Source organism: Podarcis tiliguerta (assembly GCF_965153285.1).
Source record: "Podarcis tiliguerta genome assembly, chromosome: 12".
NCBI classification, from domain to species: domain Eukaryota; kingdom Metazoa; phylum Chordata; class Lepidosauria; order Squamata; family Lacertidae; genus Podarcis; species Podarcis tiliguerta.
Genome location: NC_139545.1, coordinates 59,732,209 through 59,754,422, shown reverse-complemented (window position 1 = coordinate 59,754,422; position 22,214 = coordinate 59,732,209). Strand labels below are relative to the sequence as shown.

The window sequence follows — 22,214 nt, the reverse complement described above, 5'->3', positions numbered from 1 at the left end:
GGTGCGCAAGAGCGCGGGCAGAAAGGCGCGCTCGGGGCTGGAGGGGGCGAGTCTGCAGAAGTGCCGGCTTCGAAGGGACCCCCGGGGGTCATCTAGTCCAACCCGCTGCTTCGGAGAGCAGGAGGGGGCAAGCGCAAGAGCAGCTGCCATATCCTGCACTGGGCAGCAGCGACTGTGGCTCAGGAGAGGGGAGAGAGTGCCTCTAGGCGTGGGCAAAGTGCCTTTACGTGGCTGCTGGGTAAACCTGGACAGCCTTGCCCAACCGGGCGCCCTCCCCCTGCTTCAGATTCCCAACTCCAGGGATGGGATGGCGGCTGGAGCCCAACTACCAGGAGGGCACCTGGCTCCCCACCCGCAGGGCCAGTGGTGATCGAGGGGTGGGTGAAAAGGCTCCGCACTCTGCACATGCCCCGGAGCCGCCCTTCGCTGTGCCTTGGCATTGTCATTGTTTCTGGGTTTAAGCTTTTGGTCTTTCCCCCGGGGTTCCAGGTAGGGGGAAGCTGCCAGGTAACCCGGGGCAGGTGTTTCCTGGGGCAGGGGAGTGGATGAGGGTCCTCCTTCTCCCTCTCCAAGCATCCTCAGCCGCCTGCCCTTGGCACCCAGCTGAACTGGGCACGCAGCTTACCCACCTCTGCTTGGCACCCAGCGCAGCTTAGCACGAGGAGCTGCTGCCAAGGGGACCGGCGGGTGTAATCTGAAGTTTTTACATGGATGATTATTCCTGTGGTTGGCATAATTTGATGCCCAAGGATGCTGAGCTGGTTGCAAGTCTTTCTCTTGACCCAAAATGAATGCCCTCCTCGAGAGGAGGGTGAGCTGAGGGCGCACGGCTTGGCAAGGGTTAAGAGGAACGGAGCTGCCTTCCTAGAGGGGACAGGAAGTCAAGGCTGGGAGGGGCAGGTCCTCCAAAGCAACAGCCCCTCCCTCCCAGCCAAGTCCCTTTTTGCAAGGGGGGGGGGCGGTTGGTTTGTCACCTCTGCAAAGGAGGCGCCTCCGGGGATCCGGTGAGTCTTCTCTCTGCTCCCCCTTTGGGTGCATTGGGGAGAGGGGGGGCAGGGGAAGATGCATGGCGGGGGGGGGGCGTCCATCTCATGCATGGGGAGACCCCCAAGTCAGGGGCAGCAGATCTGCAGCAGATCATCCAGCCTCGTCTGCCTGGGAATCGAGAAAGAGGCTGCTGCTATACCCTTTGGGGAGGGATCTTTCGGAGGGGGGGGCGGATAACGGCAGGCAAAGGAAGCCCATTCAGAAATGGGCTTGGGAAACTCAGCCAGATGGGCGGGGTATAAATATATTATTATTATTATTATTATTATTATTATTATTATTATTATTATTATTGGCATCTGTCACATTTATGAACGGCATTTGAAGCCAGAGAGAAACAGCTGACATAAAATATACACAAGAATAAAAAAACCCCTATGCAGTCAGTCGAGAAAGGCTGTTGGAAGATGGAGACCAGAAAGAGCTGCTTCCTTTAGGGCAGAGTTAAACCTTTGGAACTCCCTCCCACAGGAGGCAGGGAGATGGAGGAGGAAAGGGCGACTGGGGGGTCTGCAAGGCACGAGGGCCAGGGGCTGGGAAGGAAGCGTGGGGAGAGAGGGGGGCTCTTGCACTCCAGTCCTGCGGGGGGGGGGGGCTTCCCAGAACAGGAGGGGGCACTCAAGAGGCGGCCCCTTTGGCCTGATCCTGTAGGGCTCATGTTCTGATGCAGAGTTCCTCCGGTTGTAAGCGAACCCTCCCTTCTCCAGTTAGAAGGAAAGCTTTCCCCACCCCCCCCCCGTTCATCAGACAGGGGTCTTCTCCAGACTCCTGGCTGACCCAGGTGCGCCCGTTCAGACATGCAGCCTCTGAGACTGGCCAGGAAGCCCTGAACAGAGAACCACCAGAGGTCTCCCCACCCAAGGAATCCAAGACCTGCTGGGAAGGGAGGGAACCTTGGGAGGGATGGGGGTGAAAGGGGCAGCCCCCCCCCCCCGAGCTGAGAGTTACTGGGAGACCCTCTTCCCACCAGCTGTAATTCCTGAGTTCCTGGCAAGGAGGACGGTTGCCTAGCCACTCCGAGGGAACCTCTCCCAGCAGCGCTCAGCACCCTTTACGAACTTCGGTTCCTGGGATTCTATGGACTCTTTAAAGGGGTCTCATCCTGCTTTACAGATGCAGTGCGGGGGGGGTGCTGGAAGCGTGCGTTGTCTTTTTGGAATAACCTTAATTGAGCTTTATAGCAAGGTTCAAGGGAATAATGAAGGATACAAATAAATTGTCCAAGTCTTCTCATTTGTGTATCACAAAAATTGTGCAATAAGTTGATAGGAATATCTACAACATATAGTTCATTATTAGAGGTCAGGCAGTGTCTGAGTTCTTGGTTTGTGAATAGGTTTAAGCAAAAGCAGAAAAAGGGCCAACAGGACAGAGCAATTAACAGATAACAATGAGCATCACGTAGCCAAACACCTGAGACTTTATTTATTTTCTTCCATGCTTGAGGCTTTATGTTACTATTATTATTATTGTTTGTTGGTATTTTCACTACTATTACCGCTGTTCCAGAGCAGAGTGTAACCATTTTAAATTATTTTATAAAGTCAAAACAAATAATAATCAGAGGAATAGGCTGGGTCCTCCGTTGTCAGAGGCCTTGGGAAAGAGGGGGAGGTGCCTGTGTGGGGAGGGAATCCCCCAAGGGGGAGTCTGCCCCCAGGATGCCCTCTCTTGGGCCACCCCCACCCAAGACTCTCAAGGGAGTGAAGCTACCAAGAGGGCCCCCTCTGCCAAATTTCACAACCAAAAGGATCTGTAGGGAAGAAGGGGATTCTTCACATATCTGGGGGCCTCAGTGAAGTCCTCCTGTGAGCACTTTGAATTGGACCTGGAAATGAAGGGACCACCAATGCAGCTGTTTTGAAACAGGAATTAAATGTGTTCTCAAGGGTTGTAATTGTGGGTGGGCTTCAATGAGGAGGGGGAGACCCATGGATGCTCCTTGGAGAAAAAGGGGGGAAAGAAATGCTATTCATAAAGAAAGGGAGCCCAGCCAAGGGGACTGGCTGGCAAAGGAGCCGGAGCTGGAATGGGCACTTGCAACCCCAGTGGGAATGTGAGCCCCTTCTGCGCTCGCTTTTTAGTGCTGCCCTTTGGCCTGGCCCACGTGGCCCTCAGGGGCTTGTTATCTGGCCCTCAGAGTAGGGATGCCACCCCCCCCCAGTAGTGTGTCTTGAATGTGCTGGAGATTCCCAGGGCTAGAAAATGAGACGGAAGCAGGAAAGAGATGAGCCTTCAAGACCTCACCTGCAGAAGCATTGGCAGTTAAGAAAAAGAATATGGAAGGAGAATGGCCCACATACCGAATATTATTAGAAGGACAGCAGGATGAACCCACGTTGAAAAAATATGAAGAAATTAAAGGGTATCTGAGGGATTGGCTGCAATATTTTCAAATACATCAGAGATTAATCATGGATAAATAAACAGGCCTTACAAAAGAAACATCAAAATTTGAAAAAGAATTGATACCCAAGTAAAGGAAAATACATCTCACAGATCTATGATCTACTATTAGAATGGGAGGTAAAGGACAAGCAAGTGAAAGCCGTAATGCTGAAATGGACACAAGACCTGGGTTATAATATTTACATAGAACAATGGGGGAAATTATGGGGGGAAGATATAAAATTTACGGCCTCAGGGAGAATATAATGAAGATGATGTACAGATGGCACCAAACTCCAGAAAAACTTGCTAAAATGTACAAGAATAGATCATCTGTACGTTGGAGATGTAATAGAGAAATTGGGTCTTACTTGCATATGTGGTGGAAGTGTACAGACATCTTCGTATTTTGGAATAACATACCGTATTTTTCGCTCCATAAGACGCACCAGACCACAAGGCACACCTAGTTTTTGGAGGAGGAAACAAGAAAAAAAATATTCTGAATTTCAGAAGCCAGAACATCAAGAGGGATCGCTGCGCAGTGAAAGCAGCAATCCCTCTTGCTGTTCTGGCTTCTGGGATAGCTGCGCAGCCTGCATTCGCTCCATAAGACGCACACACATTTCCCCTTACTTTTTAGGAGGGAAAAAGTGAGTCTTATAGAGCAAAAAATACGATATATCAAGAACTTTAAAAATTATTCAAATTTACATTTTAAAAATGCCAGAAATATTTCTATTAGGTATAATGCCAAAAGAAAAAGGGAAATCGAAAAGAACTTTGTTCATGTATGGGATAACAGTGGTCAGAATCTTAGTAGCAAGAAATTGGAAAAATAGAGCAATACAGTGGTGCCCCGCAAGACGAATGCCTCGCAAGATGGAAAACCCGCAAGACGAAAGGGTTTTCCGTTTGCAGAGGCGCTTCGCAAGATGAATTTCCCTATGGGCTTGCTTTGCAAGACGAAAATTGACGAAAAATTTTGAATTTTTTCCCCGCTCCCAAACCCCTTTTTCTGAAGCACTAAGCTGCTAAAAGCATTTTAGCAGCAAAACCGCTAATCCCTTAAGCCTTAAAAAGCCGTTTTTAGCCCTTAAACTGTCAATAGCGCTAATCCGCCAATGGGCTTGCTTCGCAAGACGAAAAAACCGCAAGACGAAAAGACTCGCAGAACGGATTCTTTTCGTCTTGCGAGGCACCACTGTACCTAACACGGCAGATTGGCAAATCCTAATGGAAGAAGACCTGCAGCTATGAAAGACAACAAGAAGGATAAGAGACCAAACAAGACAAATAGCCTATAAGGATTGGAGAATTTTTAAAGAATACTTTAAAAATTACGGTATAAAAGGAAACTTCTTGGCAGAATTAGACTGAACCTTGCACTGTATAAATATAAGTTTGTAGGGAAGTTAACAGAAGCTATATAAGAAATATATAACTGTGCGGTATACAGATAAAGTACAGCGAGACTAATTGGAAGTCATTTTCAATTTCTTGTTTTACAAGTTTTACAATCGTTCACATAATTGGGAGTACAAAGGATGTTAGTTATAAGAATTGTGTTGTTTCATATATTGCTACTGTCTGTCAATTTATAGTTTGTTTATCTGATTGTATGTTTGATTGTTGGTTTGTTTGCTTTCCTGGCATAAATGCATCTATTTTAAAACAATAAAGATATATATTTAAAAGGAAAGAAGAGAAATGAGCCTCCAAGTGGGGGTGCGAGGGAGAGCAACCCTAAAGGACTCCAGGGTTAGGACCCCCACTCTTGCCTGGTGCCCAGTGTCCTGTACATCCTCTACAAATGACTCGCTTGTCAATCACAGTTCTGACCTCTTCCATTGACAGAAAACACCGAAAGGCAGGAGCAAATAGGCGGACTCATCGGACAGAAATTCCCGTTGTTTGCTGCACGTTTTGCATAGTAACTTTCCTTCTAAGAGAGCTAGATGCTGGCTTCTCCTTTTCCCTTTTTGAAAAAGAAAGTTCAGAGTCTGGGTTGTATTGCAGCCCAGCTCTGGTTCCTAAAGAGATTCATCCACGCTTGCTCAAAGAACCTCTTTCGTCTCCTGACCATGTTTCAATTTCACGTGTATTTGCTTTGTAGGATTTGCAGACGCCTCTGCTTAGGACAGACAGAACTGGGCAGAAGAACAAGGGCTTCCTTCTGATATCTTGAAGACTTCCTGAGAGCCAGGATGGATGAGCAAGACTCAGCTGGCCCAGAAGCAGGAAGAGGCCAGGCTATCAACACCGAGAGCAGTGGGGGAATCTGGGAAAACTCTGTGCAGAAGATCCTGGGTGAGGAGGACACCCTCAGCTCAGATGCACAGAGACAAAAGTTCAGGCAGTTCTGCTACCAGGAGGCCAAAGGACCCCGAGAGGTTTGCAGCCGCCTCTACTGCCTTGACTGTCAATGGCTGAAGCCAGAAAGGCTTACGAAAGATCAGATGCTGGACCTGGTGATCTTGGAGCAGTTCCTGGCTGTCCTTCCCCCGGAGATGGAGAGCTGGGTGAGGGAATGTGGAGCAGAGACCAGTTCCCAGGCGGTGGCCCTGGCCGAAGGTTTCCTCCTGAGTCAGGCAGAGGAGAGGAAGCAGGCAGAGAGAAAGCAGGTGAGAGAGACTTTCTTCTGGATACTCCCAAGGGGCTCCAAAGAGGAGGGAGAGTATTCCCAAACTCTCATCTAATGGCCCGTCCATTTTTGGAAAGCCTCCAAGGAATGATGTCTGTTAACTCTAAAGTGCTTGACTCCACCATTCCTTTTCTAATCTTTCTCCCTGTTCTCTGTTTTGAATCCTTGTTGCTCTTTCAGGGAAAGGATCTGTTTGCAGAAATGGGCCTGGATTCCTCTGAGGCAGAGAAGACTCCGTTGGACGCCAGAGAGAGGCCGCTGGGTAAGGAGGATGGGGGGGGGGGGTTCTCTCAGTTTGGTCACATTCTGGAAACTAATCCCTGGATTACTCTTTGGTGGGAAGACCCTTGGGGCCAAGAGCTCAGAGGAATCCCGCGAGATGTAATTTGCACAACTAAAATGTCGATGGCTGGTGCATCTGCTCCCGTTCAGACATGCAGCCTGGCAGGCGTCCAGAGGATCTTCTGAAAGTGAGCAGAAAGCCCTGCTGAGAACCCCTGGAGGCCTCGCCACCCAAGGGGGGAAGGAAGCAAAGCTGTACTGTTGGGGGGGGGGGGAGAGGCAGCCCCGCCCAGTGCTAAGTTACTGGGAGACCCTCTCCCACCAGCCCCCTCTGCCCAGAGTTCCCTGAGAAGGAGGACAGATTGCTCACCCACTCGGGGGGGGGGGGGACCCCTGACAGTTAAGTCCAGTCACGAACGACTGGGGTTGCGGCGCTCATCTCGCTTTATTGGCCGAGGGAGCCGGCGTACAGCTTCTGGGTCATGTGGCCAGCAGGACTAAGCCGCTTCTGGCCAACCAGAGCAGCGCACGGAAACACCGTTTACCTTCCCACCAGAGAGGTACCTATTTATGTACTTGCACTTAACATGCTTTTGAACTGCTAGGTTGGCAGGAGCAGGGACGGAGCAACGGGAGCTCACCCCATCGCGGGGATTCGAACTGCCAACCTTCTGATCGGCAAGCCCTAGGCTCTGTGGTTTAGACCACAGCGGCACCCGTGTCCCTTGTTTGCATCCTTAACAAGCTACAATTCCTGGATTTTTTGGAGGAATTCCATGGCTCTTTAACGCGAGTGGATCTTGCTTTGCAGATGCAGTGCAGATGCGGCCTGGGGGGGTGTCTGTCTTGTCCTGTCCTTTTCTTTTCAAAAAAAAACCAACCATGCTTTTTATTGGGTTTTATAAACAAGGGTCGTAAGACGAATAAAGCATACAAATAAATAGACCGAGCCTTCTCATGTCATTTGTAGATCACTGGATAAGCATAAAAATTTGGTTATTATGCTAAAGCCAATTTGGTTGCCCATAAAGGCGGGCGACTCCTACTGTGCTTGCTTTGGCCCCGCCCACATGGCCCTTAAGGGGCTGGTCAGGAATTAAATATATAGCCCTCAGAGTAAAGAAAAAGGGACCTCACCCCGGTAGTGTATATTGAGAATGTTGGGGATTCCAGGTGCTAGGAAATGAAGCACAATCGGTGCAAATGACCAACTCGTCAGTCATTGTTCTGACTTCATTCACTGACTGAAAACACTGAAAGGCAGGAGCAACTAGGCTGTGTCACCTCACAGAAATCCCTTCAGTTGCCTCCAAGTTTTGCATTATAAATTCCCTCCTCCTCCTCTTCTTCTTCTTGGCTGTCATAGTGGTTCTAGGGGTTGCTCATGCGTAAGCTGGTGCCAACACCTGGCTGGGTTGCCTGAGTGAACCTTTCCTGTCCGGACAGCCACTCACCCGTGGCTGTCTCAATCGCTGGCAGAATCTGTCAGTGGGCGTTTCTTGAACTTCTTCCAGCAAAGAAGCTCTTTGACGCCTAGTCTTCTCCTACTCTCTCTGCGCGAAAGCCTTCTGCGCAAGGAGAGCGTGGGCAACGGAGGACCCCTACTCTCCCCGCTGGTCCCCGGCAAGGAGTCATGGGACCGCCTCGCCGCTTCCCCCATCTGCCCCCCTTCTCCACTGGAGCTACGCTGATTCTCTTCCCCAGAAGACGGGCTGCCTCTCCCACTTCCGGGACGCTCTCTGGAATCCCTCTGGATTTTGCGCTCTCCCTCCGGCACTGATGGCAGTTCCCTGACAGCTGTGGTGCAGTCCAGCCCTGGTTCCTCAAGACTCATCCATGCTTCTTGAGTGAGCACTTTTCTTCTCCTGATCATGTTTCGATTTTATAACAGAACAATGTATTTGCTTTGTAGGATTTGATAGCACATCTCCTTTGGACAGGCGGAACTTAGCAGAAGACGAAAGGGATTCTTTCCGATCTCTTGGAGGCTTCTTGGATGAGCAAGAGTCAACTGGCCCAGAAGCAGGAAGAGGCCAGGCCATCCAAAATGGGGGGTTGTGGAAAACCTCAGTGCAGAAGATCCTGGGTGAGGAGGACACTCTCTGCTCAGATGTGCAGAGCCAGCAGTTCAGGCAGTTCTGCTACCAGGAGACTGAAGGACCCCAAGAAGTTTGCAAAAGACTCTACCGCCTTTACCATCAGTGGCTGAAGCCAGAAAGGCACACGAAAGCTGAGATGCTGGACCTGGTGATCTTGGAGCAGTTCCTGGCTGTCCTTCCACCGGAGATGGAGAGCTGGGTGAGGGAATGTGGAGCGGAGACCAGTTCCCAGGCGGTGGCCCTGGCCGAAGGATTCCTCCTGAGTCAGGCAGAGGAGAGGAAGCAGGCAGAGAGAAAGCAGGTGAGAGAGACTGTCCTCTGGATTCTCCCAAGGGGGTCTGAACAGGAGGGAGAACATCATCTCAACACTCTCTACTCTTGGCTCATCCATTTTTGGAAAGCGTCCCATGAGTGTTATTTGGTACCCATAAAAGATTTAGCCTCTGCTGTTTCTTTTCTAACCCTTCTCCCCGTTTTGAACCCTTCCTGCTCTTTCAGGGAAAGGACTCATCTGAGGCAGAGAGGACGCCATCTGACAACAGAGAGAGGCCATTGGGTAAGAAGAAATCAGGGTGTCCCGTCCCCCTGGTTTGGTCACATTCTGTGGCTTTTGAAACTAATCTGTGGGTTCTTTTAATCTTTTGTGGAAGACGCTTGGGACCAAGAGCCCAAAGGAGGCGAGAGCTAGTTTTGCCCAACTAAGATATGAAGTGGGTGCAAACATCAAAATGCGCTCAGCAGGGGAGACTTCTTTCTCAAAGGTCCATCTGAAGTGAGAGAGGCACTGATCAAGGGCTCCCCACTGACCTTTCTCTCTCGCAGGTGACAGAAGGGTCCCAGCAAGACCTCCAAGTCCGTCTTCTCCTGGCAGCAGAGAGGAAGCAGCGGCTGTGGAAGCAGATCAGGTAGCGGAAGGAGCCTTGCGGGGAAAGAGGCGGGGGGGGGCTGCCAGGGGGAACGAATCTCTCTCCTCCTCTTGGCTTCTGTCAAAAATGCCCTCAACGAAGGATGAAAACGCCATTGGGGAAGGTTTCTGTGCTGAGAGTAAGGAACAGAATTGGGATTCCAGATTCCCCTCACGGGGCTGCCCCTGCTCTCCGCCTTTTCCCTGCGTCTCCGTGATTCCTTGGAAGTTGGCTTTAGGGAATCGGGAGGGTCGCCCCCTCCAAAAACAGAGGGGATCTTTCTGCCTAGCAATGCTTCTGCAGGCAGAATGATTTGAAGAAGGAAGGCAATGTGGAGTTGCACCCATTTACACAAACGTTAGTAAAGGGACCCCTGACCATTAGGTCCAGTCGCGGACGAGTCTGGGGTTGCGGCGCTCATCTCGCTTTATTAGCCGAGGGAGCCGGCGTACAGCTTCTGGGTCATGTGGCCAGCAGGACTAAGCCGCTTCTGGCGAACCAGAGGAAACGCCATTTACCTTCCCACCGGAGCGGGACCTATTTATCTACTTGCACTTTGATGTGCTTTTGAACTGCTAGGTGGGCAGGAGCAGGGACCGAGCAACGGGAGCTCATCCCGTCGCGGGGATTCAAACCGCTGACCTTCTGATCAGCAAGTCCTAGGCTCTGTGGTTTACCCACAGCGCCACCCACATCCCTACAGGTTAATACCCATCATTAAAACACACAGTAAATGAATTCCATTAAGACGGCAAGAGCTGTTGGACAGTGGACTGGTCTCCCTCAGGAGGTTTTTCGGCAGCGGTTGGGCGGCCGTCTGCCAATGATGCTTTAGCTGCGATTCCTGCATTGCAGGGGGGTGGACTAGAGGACCCTCGGGGTCGCTTCCAACTCTATGATTTTATGATTCTAAGACAGAGGTCAGCGACGTGTGGCCCATGGGACAGATGCAGCCCACAAAGACCGTTTTACTGGCCCACGTGCCGCCCCTGAACAGAGCTGCCTCCTTGACAAGGCACCCGCACACTGCGCTAAACCAGCACAGCATGGCGCGGGGACTCACCAAGCGGCACCGGAAATTGTGTCTGCGCATGCACAGATACTGGAAGTCACGTCTGTGCAGGTCCAGATGCCGGAAATCGCTTCTGCGCAGGCGCAATTTCTGGCATCTGGGCATGTGCAGATGCAATTTCTGGCGTTGTGCTGCGCCAGTCCAGCCCACGGACGATTTCCATGGGAGTGATCCGGCCCACGGCCGGTAAACTTTGCCAGCCCCTCTTCTAAGACATTAAGTATAATTGAAATGTAAAGCAATTCCACGAAAACAACAAAGCTATGATCAGGCAGAAAACAGCCATATGGAGTAATCAGTGTGTTGTCTAAGAGGAAGATCCTTTTCCTTTTCCTGGAAGGGTCCGGTGTGCTTTGAAGACGTAGCTGTCCATTTCACAGAGGAGGAGTGGGCGTTGCTGGATCCTGACCAGAGAGCTCTGCATGAGGAAGTCATGGAGGAACATCATGGGATCCTGGACTCTCTGGGTAAGGCCCCCGATGGATCACAAGACCCCTTTTGAAATTCCATACATATCTCTAGGTGATGAACTCCCCAGATTTTGCTGGAGCTCCACTGTGCCGCCTGTTTGAATCTGGGATGCTGACCCCCCCACATCAAACCTTGAATGGAGGGGTTTCCACTCTTTGGTCTGTGCATCTTCTTCCTCCACTTTTGTCTTTCTAAATCTTGATCAGGCTGGTCTTTACTGCCCAGGCCTTTTTAAAGATAGGCGTCAGGGCGCGGAGGGAACCTGAAGCAGCTTCTGTCTGGTTTTCTGGGCTTGTTTCTTCTTCTGCCAGTTTTTTGGTTGGCCAAAGACATGACTGATATTGGAGATGGCTTGGATTCCATTACTGGGCCAAACAAAATCCATCCCAGATAAGAGCCAGGCTTTTCAGATCTCAGTTTCCCATAGATATGCCTGTTAATGCCAGTCAACAAAGGCCGCCAGCCCTGTAGAAAGACTCTGCATCTGGCTCCTTTGTTCTTCCTCTATCACAATTCATGCTAATAAGCATCCTTCAGTGATATGGGGCTCCATGGTTTCCTCTTTTTAAATTGTATTTTTTATCATTTTTATTTTTCGGTTTTTCAAAAATTCACAGACATACAGACTACAAAAACACAAATCACATACATTTCCAATACGCATATACTTGACTTCCCTCCTCCCCTTTTGTGGCTCCTTTTTAATTTTAATATTGCATTTTCCACATTACTCCATTTTTTTGTTATTCTTTATTTTCTCCTAATATGTTTAATTGCTTGTATTGCGATAACCCTGCTAGTGAGCTTATTTGCATAGATGAGTTTTCCAGATATTCCACAAATTTCCCCCAATCTTTAATAAAAACCTTGCCATTTTGGCATAATCCATTAATTCAGCCAGCCCCTCTTTCTTGGCTGGCACTTCATCTTCTTTTCATCTCTGGGCAAAAACCATTCTAGCTGCAGTTGTGACATACATGCGCAATTTTTTTTTGGTGTTTTGGAATCTCAGTGCCTACCACCCCTCGAAGAAAAGCAGCTGGGTTTTTACTAAAAGTTATCTCAAACATTTTTTTCAGTTTAAGCTTTTACTCTCTTACAAGACCACCACATATAGTAAAAGTACCTTCTTTTTCTTTAGTTTCAGCATATGTTTTTTTATTTATACATTTTTCCAATCTACTAGTAGTTAAATACCATCTATACATCAATTATATCATGTAGTTTTCTTACAGTGTATAACATGCTGTAAACTTAAAATCTACATTCCACAACTTCTCCCATGCGGCCATTTCAATATTATGGTCTACATTTCTTGCCCAGTGAATTATGACCGACTTCACCTACTCGCCTTTCATCTCCCATTCCAATAATAATTTATACATTTTGGAAATCACTTTGTCATTATTCCCTAGTAACTCTTTCAAATTGCGAGGTTTGATTAAAAAAAAACCCAATCTTTTTATCCACCTTGAAAATTTCATTAAGTTGAAAATATTGTAACCAATCTGTTACTTGTTGATCTACTTCTTCAAACCTCTTTAAGGTTATTTCCCAGTCCTTTTCTGTTAATAAATCCCTACATGTTGCCCAGTCCCACTTCAGACTCCTTTTTCCCCCACTGATATCGCTTCCAAAATCCAAAACCTGAGTAGTATCCAATGTCAACCATTCCTTTAACCAGCAAAGACAGGATGCCTTATAATATAATCTTAAATCTGGCAGGGAGAATCCAACTCTCCTTCAAATCCACTAGTAATTTATATTTCGTTCTTGGTTTCCTCCCCTGCCAGATAAATCTCATAATATCTCTTTGCCATTCCTTGAAGCATCCTGTGTTGCTGATCATTGGAATTGTTTGGGGGGGGGGAAATAGCATTTTTGGTAGCACATTCATCTTTATGGTTGATATTCTTCCTAACCAAGAAGAAGAAGAAGAAGAAGAAGAAGAAGAAGAAGAAGAAGTGGTTGCCCCAACCACTCTGGGCAGCTTCCAACACACATAAAAATAAATGGATCATTTCTCACAAGCTCCTAAAAAAATAAATTCATGTTCTTAATTTAGTCTTTAGCAGTTATGCGTTATATTCCAAAGTCCGTCCGTCCCCCCCGCAAATTAGTTGCATGCAGATCAAAACCCCACAGCCAGAGCAGACCTTTATTTACACTCCAACCTCGTGCCAAAGTAATTCTGAATTTCTTTAAATTATGCCCAATCAAATTAAAACATCTTTGGCTTTTACCATTTTATGGAAGATTTACCGCTACTGCATGGAGCTCAAGGCTTCTCGCCATGGAGTTTTGCTGCTGCCTTGTGTCTGCGGCTCAGTCTCAGCCCACCCCCAACTTCTTTCAGAGCTGAGAAACGGGAGAGAGATCCCACCCTACGCTGCTGGACCCTTTGGAACCCAAATAAATCCTTTGGGTGTTTATGGGATGCACAGTGCCCCAGTGCGTTTCCCAACACTCTCTCAGCAAGAGAGCTGCTTAGGAGAAAGCGAAATCACCATCCGTCACCATTAGGCGGTAAACCGGACGTTCAGGGCTCCTTGTCTTCCTGAGGTTCTAATCCATTTCTCCGTTGCAGGTGGTGATGAATTAGAAATTAAGAACAAGGAAGACGATGACAAAGTCCACACAGTGGAGGAGACATATCAATATTCAGAGTGTGAAGTCAGCTTCAGTCAGAGCTCCGATTCCACTTCCCATCAAAATCTCATTGAGAATAAACCCTACCAGTGCTTCGAATGTGGAAAGAGTTTCAGTCACAGCCACCATCTCACTTCCCATCAAAGAATTCATACCGGGGAGAAACCATATCAGTGCTTGGAATGCGGAAAGAGCTTCGGTCAGTGTGCCCACCTCGCTGCCCATCAAAGAATTCATACAGGGGAGAAATCGTATCAGTGCTTGGCGTGTGGAAAGAACTTCAGTCAGAGTTCCCATCTCACTGCCCATCAAAGAATTCATACAGGAGAGAGACCGTATCAGTGCCTGGAATGTGGAAAGAGCTTCAGTCACAGCACCCATCTCACTGCCCATCAAATAATTCATACAGGGGAGAAACCCTATCAGTGCTTGGTATGTGGAAAGAGCTTCAGTCAAAGCGGCCATCTCACTGCCCATCAAAGAATTCATACTGGAGAGAAACCATATCAGTGTTTGGAATGTGGGAAGAACTTTGGTCAGAAAGCCCATCTTCTTTCCCACCAAAGAATTCATACAGGGGGGAAACCATATCAGTGCGTGGAATGTGGAAAGAGCTTCGGTCAGAGGTCCAATCTCGCTGCCCATCAGATAATCCATACAGGGGAGAAACCCTACAAGTGCTTGGAATGTGGAAAGAGCTTCAATCGCAGCGCCACTCTCTCTGACCATCAAAGAACTCACAGCAGGGAAGAATTGTTTAAATGCTTGGAATGTGGAAGGACCTTCACCTGGAAGCAAAGTCTCATTACCCATCAAAGAATTCATACAGGAGAGAAACCGTATCAGTGCTTGGAATGTGGAAAGAGCTTCAGTCACAGCACCGGTCTCTCTTTCCACCAAAGAATTCATACCGGGGAGAAACCCTATCAGTGCTCCGTTTGCGAAAAGAGCTTCAGTCAGAGCAGCCATCTCACTTCCCATCAAAGAATTCATACAGGGGGGAGACCCTACCAGTGCTCCTTTTGTGAAAAGAGCTTCAGTCAGAGCAGCCAACTCACTTCCCATCAAAGAATTCATACAGGGGAGAAGCCCTATCAGTGCTCGGAATGTGGGAAGAGCTTCAATCGCAGTCACCATCTTGCTTGCCATCAAACCATTCATACCGGAGAGAAACCATATCAATGCCTCGAATGTGGAAAGAGTTTTAATACAAGCACAGGATACAATAGTCATCAACGTATTCATGGCGGGGAGAAACCATTTCAGTGCCAAGAGTGTGGAAAGAGATTCACCTGGAAGCAAAGTCTCATGGCCCATCAAAAAATTCATACAGGGGAGAAACCGTATGAGTGCTTGGAATGTGGAAAGAGCTTCCGTCGGAAGTCGCATCTCACTGCTCACCAGATAACTCACAGCAGAGAGAAAACCAACGATGCCTGTGTATGAAATTCTAAGAAACTTTAATTAGTATGCAGTTGAGGATTGCAGCAGTGTTCTTGTCCTTCGGCATCCCAGCAAGTAAGTCAGCCTTGGCTCAGTACCATGGAGCCCACCCTCAGTGCCAATATTTCTTCATACTATACACGCAAGGTGCAAGTCATTGGCATAGATGTTGAATAGCTTTTCCATGACACGTCTGGGAGGAGGGTCAATGGCAATTTGGAAGCAGTGATGAGGTTGCTGTTGATGCTGGGAAGACGTTGGCAAGCAATTCATATACTTCCGCTTCAGAAGCCTCCAAGTTGCAAATTGGTGGTGCTCCTTGTTTTCTCTTGCTCCACAGGGTTGGACCCAAAGATATAAGAAAGGAGATTTTAACACCACGGAGAACTTTTATGTAACTTGAAGCCACTGGTTTGAGTCCTACCCTCCAGAGCAGGAGAAAACAAGCTTGTTCCCTTTTCCACGAGATAGCCCTGTAGATATTGGAAGATGGCTATCATATCTACTCTCATTCTCCTCTTTTCCAGGCTAAACATATCGAGTTTCTTCAACCATTCCTCGTAAGGCTTAGTTCCAAACCCTTCATCATCTTGGTTGCCCTCTGCCCACCTTCCAGCTTGTCAACATCCTTCTTAAATCGTGGTGCCCAGAATTGAACACAATATTCCAGGTGTGGTCTGACTAAGGCAGATTTGTCATCAGCAAATTTCATAAGCATCTGCTCAGTTTCTTCATCCAAGTTATTTAAAAAGACATTGAACAACAACGGGCCCAGGACAGATCCCTGCGGCACCCCACTTGTCACTATTTTCCAGGATGACGAGGAACCATTAATGAGTACTCTTTGGGTTCAGTCAGTCAACCAGCTACAAATCCACCTAACAGTTACCCCATTCAACCCACATTCAACCAGCTTCTTCATGAGAATATCATGGGGGACTCTGCCAAAAGCCTTACTGAAATCAAGATACACTATGTCCACAGCATTCCCCTGATCCACCAAGTTTGTAACTCTATCAAAAAGAAAGAAAAGAGATTCATCTGGCATGACTTATTTTTTGAGAAAGCCACGCTGGGTCTTAATAATAACACCACCTTTTCTAAGTGTTCAAAGACTGACTGTTTAGTTATATTTTCCAGGGCCTTTCCTGACATCAGTGTCAAGCTCACCAGTCTGAGCTTTTGCCTGCCTGACCTTCACCCTTGAACTGCTGGCTACTCGTCTATACACCTCCTTTGTGATTTCCCCTTTATTCCCTTTATTATGTATGCCCTTCTTAAATATCAGCTCCTTATGCAATCACACCAGTCTCCTTAGATGCCTCCCACTTTTCTTTCTTGTTGGAATTGTATGCATTTGGGCCTTCAGTATTTCTCCTTTTAGAAACTCCCATCCATCTTGGACACCCTTCCCTGAATATTTCTGACAATGGGATTTCACCCAGTATTCTTAAGCTTTTTGAAATTGGCATTCTTAAAGTCCAGAGTGCATGGACTACTGCAATGCGCTCTCCATGGGGCTACCTTTGAAGGTGTCCCATTAACTGCAACTAATCCAGAATGCAACAACTAGACGGCTGCTAAGACCACATAACACAGGTCCTGAAAGACCTACATTGGCTCCCAGGACATTTCCGAGCACAATTCAAAGTGTTGGTGCTGACCTTTAAAGCCCTAAACGGCCTCGGTCCAGTATACCTGAAGGAGCATCTCCACCCCCATTGTTCTGCCCAGACACTGAGGTCCAGCTCCGAGGGCCTTATGGCGGTTCCCTCCCTGTGAGAAGTGAAATTACAGGTAACCAGGCAAAGGGCCTTCTCGGTGGTGGCGCCCGCCCTGTAGAATGCCCTCCCATCAGATGTCAAGGAGATAAAGAACTACAGAACTTTCAGAAGACATTTGAATGCAGCCCTATTTAGGGTAGTTTTTGATGTTTGATGTTTGATTGCTTTTTATTAATATTCTGTTGGGTGCTGCCCAGAGTGGCTGGGGAAACCCAGACAGGTGGGCGGGGTATAAAAAATGATGATGATGATGATGATGTCTGACTACACTCCACTTTTCCTTACCTCTGTATCATGAAAGCCAGGAGATGATCACTTTCTCCCAAGTTTCCCAGTACTTCGACTTCATCAATCAGTTCCTTGCTATTGGTGAGGAACAGGTCCAAGAAAGATGACCCCCTTGTTGCTTCTTCCACCTTCTCAGGAATGAAACGGTCAGCAAGGCAATAGAGGAATTTGTCAGACCTTCCATTCATGGCCGAATTTGAGTTCCAGCAGATATTGGGGTCGTTGAAGTCTTCCATGACTACTACTGTATCTTTTTCAAATGTGTGGGAATCTTCTCTTGGAAGGCGTCATCCAAGTCTTCAGTCTGGCTTGGAGGTCTATAGGAGACCCTCGCAGTAAGGTCACTGTGGTATCTCCTACAATTTTTACCCATTGTCACAAGGCTGACAGGGAAATGCTGTGTCTCCACAGGTCAGGAAAAGGCTGGAGGCTAGGAATGCAATTGACTTTGATTCACAGAAAGTAACAGCGGGGTCTCCCAGGCTTGACTCCTTCAGCTTGAGATGTTGCTGGAAACTGACCTCTGGTCGTGCCTTCCCCCTCCAGCCTCTCACTCTGGAGCCCTCCCCAACAGATGGAGACTGCGACGTGGGAGTGAGCTCCTCTTCTGGCCCTGACTGGCCCTTTGCTGAGCAACATGAAGGACTCTCTGGGAGCGAGGTGTGAGAGGAGGAGAGCCAGCAGGACTGAGACTCTGACTCCTCCCCATCTGCGATTTATCTGGCAGGGGAAGAAGCCAATAATTAAATATAAAATACTGATGGATAGTAAAGAAAGATGCGGATTCGCACTGCCAGACCTTAGATTATATTATGAAGCCTCCTGTTTGTTTTGGCTAACAGAATGGGTAACATCTAAAAATGTCAGACTATTAGATTTGGAAGGATACATTAGGCAATTTGGATGACATGCGTAACTGGTATGCTGAAATAAAAGTTCATAAAGACTTTTTGAATTATAGTATAAGAAAGAGTCTATATCAGGGGTCAGCAAACTTTTTCAGCAGGGGGCCGGCCCACTGTCCCTCAGACCTTGTGCAGGGCTGGAATATATTTTGAAGAAAAAAAAGAACTAATTCCTGTGCCCCACAAATAACCCAGAGATGCATTTTCAATAAAAGGACACATTCTACTCATTTAAAAGCACAATGATTCCCGGACCGTCTGCAGGCTGGATTTAGAAGGCGATTGGGATGGATCCGGCCCTCGGGCATTAGTTTGCCTACTCATGGTCTCTATGGTGTTTGGGTGAGAATTTGTTGGGAAGAAAAACACTGTCATGGCTCTCCCCCATCAAAGCAAGTACCCAAAAGGAAACTCATATGGAAAGGAAATGGGGTACTTATAGAGATATATTGACTTTTGCTGATGCTGGTTTTAAACTCAAAAAACTAGAAGATGTCAAGGACTGAGTACAAGACTGCTTCCAATATTATCAAGCTAACAAAATATTTAAGAAAGGTATCGTGAATGACTTTTTAGAGCAAAGTTGCGACTTTGAAAGGAGTTCATTAGAAGATAAAGAGAAGTTAATTTCAAAAATGTATAAATACTTTTGGAATGGGAATCCAAGGATGACTTGGTTAAAGCAGTAATGATACATTGGGCAAGAGACTTAGGACGTAATATAGAACTGGCTTTGTGGGAAATTCACAGCTTGCTATACTTTTAAGAGAAAATTATATGAAGATTTATAGATGGTATACAACAGCAAATAAATTAACCAAAATGTATAAAACAAAGTCGAGTGTGTGTTGGAAATGTAAAACAACAGAAAGAACATTCCATATGTGGTGGACTTGCAAAAAAGCTTTTCTTTTAGGGATTATAGAAACTGTTAGGATATACCAAAACAGTTGGTAAATTTGTTTATGTATGCAATGACATACATTTTTATGCTCAAAAATGAAAAGAGGAAGAATGGCTTATTAGAATGATGGGAGTGTGCAGAACTGGCAGAGCCAACAGCAAAACGTAAAAAATAAAAATGATGAAACATTCTTTGAGGATGGGAAATCTTTCATAGAATACCTAAAGAACCATTATAATTGCATGAAAACGTGAGTAGGATTTGAAATATGAGCAAAAGTAGAAAGACATTAAGGCTAATAACTCAGGATGTACATGTGGAGTGTTATAAGTTAAAATATGCAGCATTAAAGGATAAACGTGGAACATCATGGAGGAGGGGAGAGCAGCTCAATGGATAAATTAAAGGTATTGTTGATGGTAAAGTATGTAACCTTTTGAAAACTAAACAAAACAAAATTTAATGGACAGCTGGCCAATCACATGTGAGATCTGCCTACAGAAGAGTGGCCACGACGGGAGAAGATGAATTCTAGCAGGCTCTGCAGCCCTGCAAAACCTGAGCTCAGACTTTGCAAATCCCAGGCAAGTGGCTCCTCACTGAGGTGATAATTGCCGCCATGGCCTAAAGCGAACTAAAGGAAAATACCAGTTCACAATATCATCCAATACTGTACCAGATTAGTCTACAGGGAAATTGAATAAATTAACACAAAAACCCGTTTGACCGATTCACCTCATTCCAATGGTGGAGGGGACAAGAACCATGACATGGGCGGCTTACAGTTTACCATAATCTCTGAGATGGACCACCGCATACTCAGGACACCCCTCCCAGTTGCCAAACCAGGTGTCCTGGTCCCAACAGAGGGACCAGATGACACTTTGTTGAAGGGATACTTCCCACTTGAGTAGAAATCATATATCAAACAATGGAAAGCTCTTTAATCTGAGCAGGCTGAACGTCCTCCCATCAGATGTCAAGGAAATAAACTATCTGATTTTTTCAAGGCAGCCCTGTTTAGGGAAGTTTTTAATGTTTGATCTCTCATTGCTATTATTATTATTATTATTATTATTATTATTCCATTGGAAGCCACCCAGAGTGGCTTGGGAAATCCAGCCAGATGGGTGGGGTATAATTATTATTATTATTATTATTATTATTATCATCATTATTATCATTATTATTATCATTATTATAAACTTCCATCATGGAGCTTCAGTATGCTGAGGAAAACGTAGTGTGCGCACACTCAGAGGATGACCTCAAAACCATCCTAAATATCTTCGCAGAAGCTTACAAAAAGCTTGGCCTATCGCTCAACATCCAAAAAACCAAAGTGCTGCACCAAAAAGCACAAAATATCCCCTCTGCAGCGCCACAAATCCAACTCAATGGTTTAACCCTGGAAAATGTCAATCACTTCTCCTACCTGGGCAGTTATCTTTCCACAAGGGCCGACATTGAGGCTGAAATCCAGCTCCACCTGAGCTCTGTGAGTGCAGCTTTCTCCTGATTGAAGTGCGGAGTGTTTGAGGACCAGGACATTCGCAGGGAAACCAAAACGCTTGTTTACAAAGCTGTTGTACTACCAACCTTACTGTATGCACATGAAACATGGACCACTTACAAATGCCATCTCCATCTCCTCAAAAGATTCCATCAACGGTGTATCTGAAAAATGTTACACATCACTTGGGAAGACAGGCGAATTAATGCCAGTACTGGAAGAAGCAAAGATCACCAGTGTTGAAGCAATGATTCTTCAACATCAACTTTGGTGGACTGGTCATGTTGTGCGGATGCCTGATGATCGTCTTCCAAAGCAACTACTCTATTCCGAACTTAAAAATGGAAAGCATAATGCTTGTGGTCAACAAAAGAGGTTTAAAGACTCTCTCAAGGCAGGTAGGTAGCCATGTTGGTCTGCTGTAGTCGAAACCAAATAAAAAAATTCCTTCCAGTAGCACCTTAGAGACCAACTAAGTTTGTTATTGGTATGAGCTTTCCTGTGTATGCATCTGAAGAAGTGTGCATGCACACGAAAGCTCATACCAATAGCAAACTTAGTTGGTCTCTAAGGTGCTACTGGAAGGAATTTTTTTTATTTTTTCTCAAGGCAAATGTTAAAAAATGTAGTATAAACACCAATAACTGGGAAACACTGGGCTGCGAGCGCTCCAGTTGGAGAACAGCCTTTACCAAAGCTGTCATGGACTTTGAGGACACTCGAACTCAGGACGCAGGGGAGAAGTGTGCTAAGAGGAAGGCACGCTTGGCAAATCCACACCGTGATCAACTCCCACCCGGGAACCAATGTCCCCACTGTGGAAGGACGTGTGGATCCAGAATTGGCCTCCACAGTCACTTACGGACTCATTGTTAAAACTGTGTTCATGGAAGACAATGTTACTCGTCTATGAGGGATCGCCAGAGAAGAAGAAAGATCAGACTCACCGTAGCCTGATGGGAAACCCAACTCCTTAGTGGAATGTGACCCAGGCTGAACAGATAAACTTCCAATCAAGTTTGAATGTCAAAGGGACATGTAAATTAGAGCTGCCATGTGTCCAAAATTTCTTGGACATAGCCAGAATTGGCATTCAGAAACAGAGTCCGGGTGGAAATTGCTAAAATGTCCAAGAAAATTTGGACATACGGCAACCTGTGTCAGGGTGCAGATTTTGGCAAATTTCCTTAAAAATAGCTTCCAACTTCCATTTTTTGAGATTTTGCAAAACAAACTCAACAGCTTTTGTGTCCGGATTTTTACTTTTTGAGATATGGCAATCCTAATGTAAATAATTTGTCTGTGTGAGATACATGTTGTAACAATGTATGATTGAGAAGAGCATGTCTGGATCTCAGATTTCTGCCTGACATCACTCCTCTTCTGTGACATATCCATGATGTTTTGATGACACTGTGTGAAATGTATTATGGGAAATTGGGGAAACTTTAAAAAACTCATGTAATCTTTGTTTTGGGCTTCCTTGCTCGCCTTTGAGGGTGAGACCTTTGTTGCAACAAATAAAGGTTTAGGCCTCTGGCTGCAGATCTGCTTTGTTGGCTTGGTTGAAATCTCTTGCTTTCTAACCGATGCAGGAATCTGCAGGGCTAGATTCTGGCAAAGTTGGGAAATGCTTTAAGTAGCAGACCCCAGTATTTGTCCTCTTCAGAAGGCAATTTCCCAGCGGAGCCCAAAGAGCAGGAAGCCAAACCAGAGTCGTCATGTTCCCACCCCAACAAAGGCAGAGGGTGCTCTACCACCGTAGCTCTATGGGTCAGAAATTTCCAATTGGGCTAAATCAGCATCTCAAGAAATGGGAG

General features: G+C 46.6%; 2 protein-coding genes across 3 annotated transcripts in view; one reads left to right on the top strand and one right to left on the bottom strand.

Annotated features, from left to right (window-relative positions):
• Positions 1–22,214, bottom strand: part of LOC310660898 (uncharacterized protein) — a 561,482-nt gene that overhangs the window by 22,535 nt on the left and 516,733 nt on the right. The gene's annotated exons all lie outside the window — the stretch shown is intronic.
• LOC310660845 (uncharacterized protein) lies at positions 13–21,939 on the top strand. 2 transcript variants are annotated; one of them, XM_083406201.1, is made up of 8 exons: positions 13–1,004; positions 5,552–6,059; positions 6,260–6,341; positions 8,274–8,761; positions 8,959–9,016; positions 9,283–9,365; positions 10,778–10,904; positions 13,496–21,939. In XM_083406201.1, the coding sequence occupies exons 2-8, from the start codon at positions 5,643–5,645 to the stop codon at positions 15,001–15,003; spliced, it is 2,763 nt and encodes a 920-aa protein (XP_083262327.1). In that variant the 5' UTR covers positions 13–1,004; positions 5,552–5,642; the 3' UTR covers positions 15,004–21,939. The 2 variants fall into 2 exon arrangements, with proteins under 2 accessions (XP_083262327.1, XP_083262328.1); XM_083406202.1 differs by having other exon boundaries at positions 627–1,004; positions 5,552–6,044.

Coding starts and splice junctions, on each gene's coding strand:
- LOC310660845 (XM_083406201.1), top strand. CDS start 5,643: ATGGATGAGCAAGACTCAGCTGGCCCAGAAGCAGGAAGAGGCCAGGCT. Junction 9,017..9,282: donor CAACAGAGAGAGGCCATTGG/GTAAGAAGAAAT, acceptor TCTCTCTCGCAG/GTGACAGAAGGGTCCCAGCA. Junction 10,905..13,495: donor TGGGATCCTGGACTCTCTGG/GTAAGGCCCCCG, acceptor TCTCCGTTGCAG/GTGGTGATGAATTAGAAATT.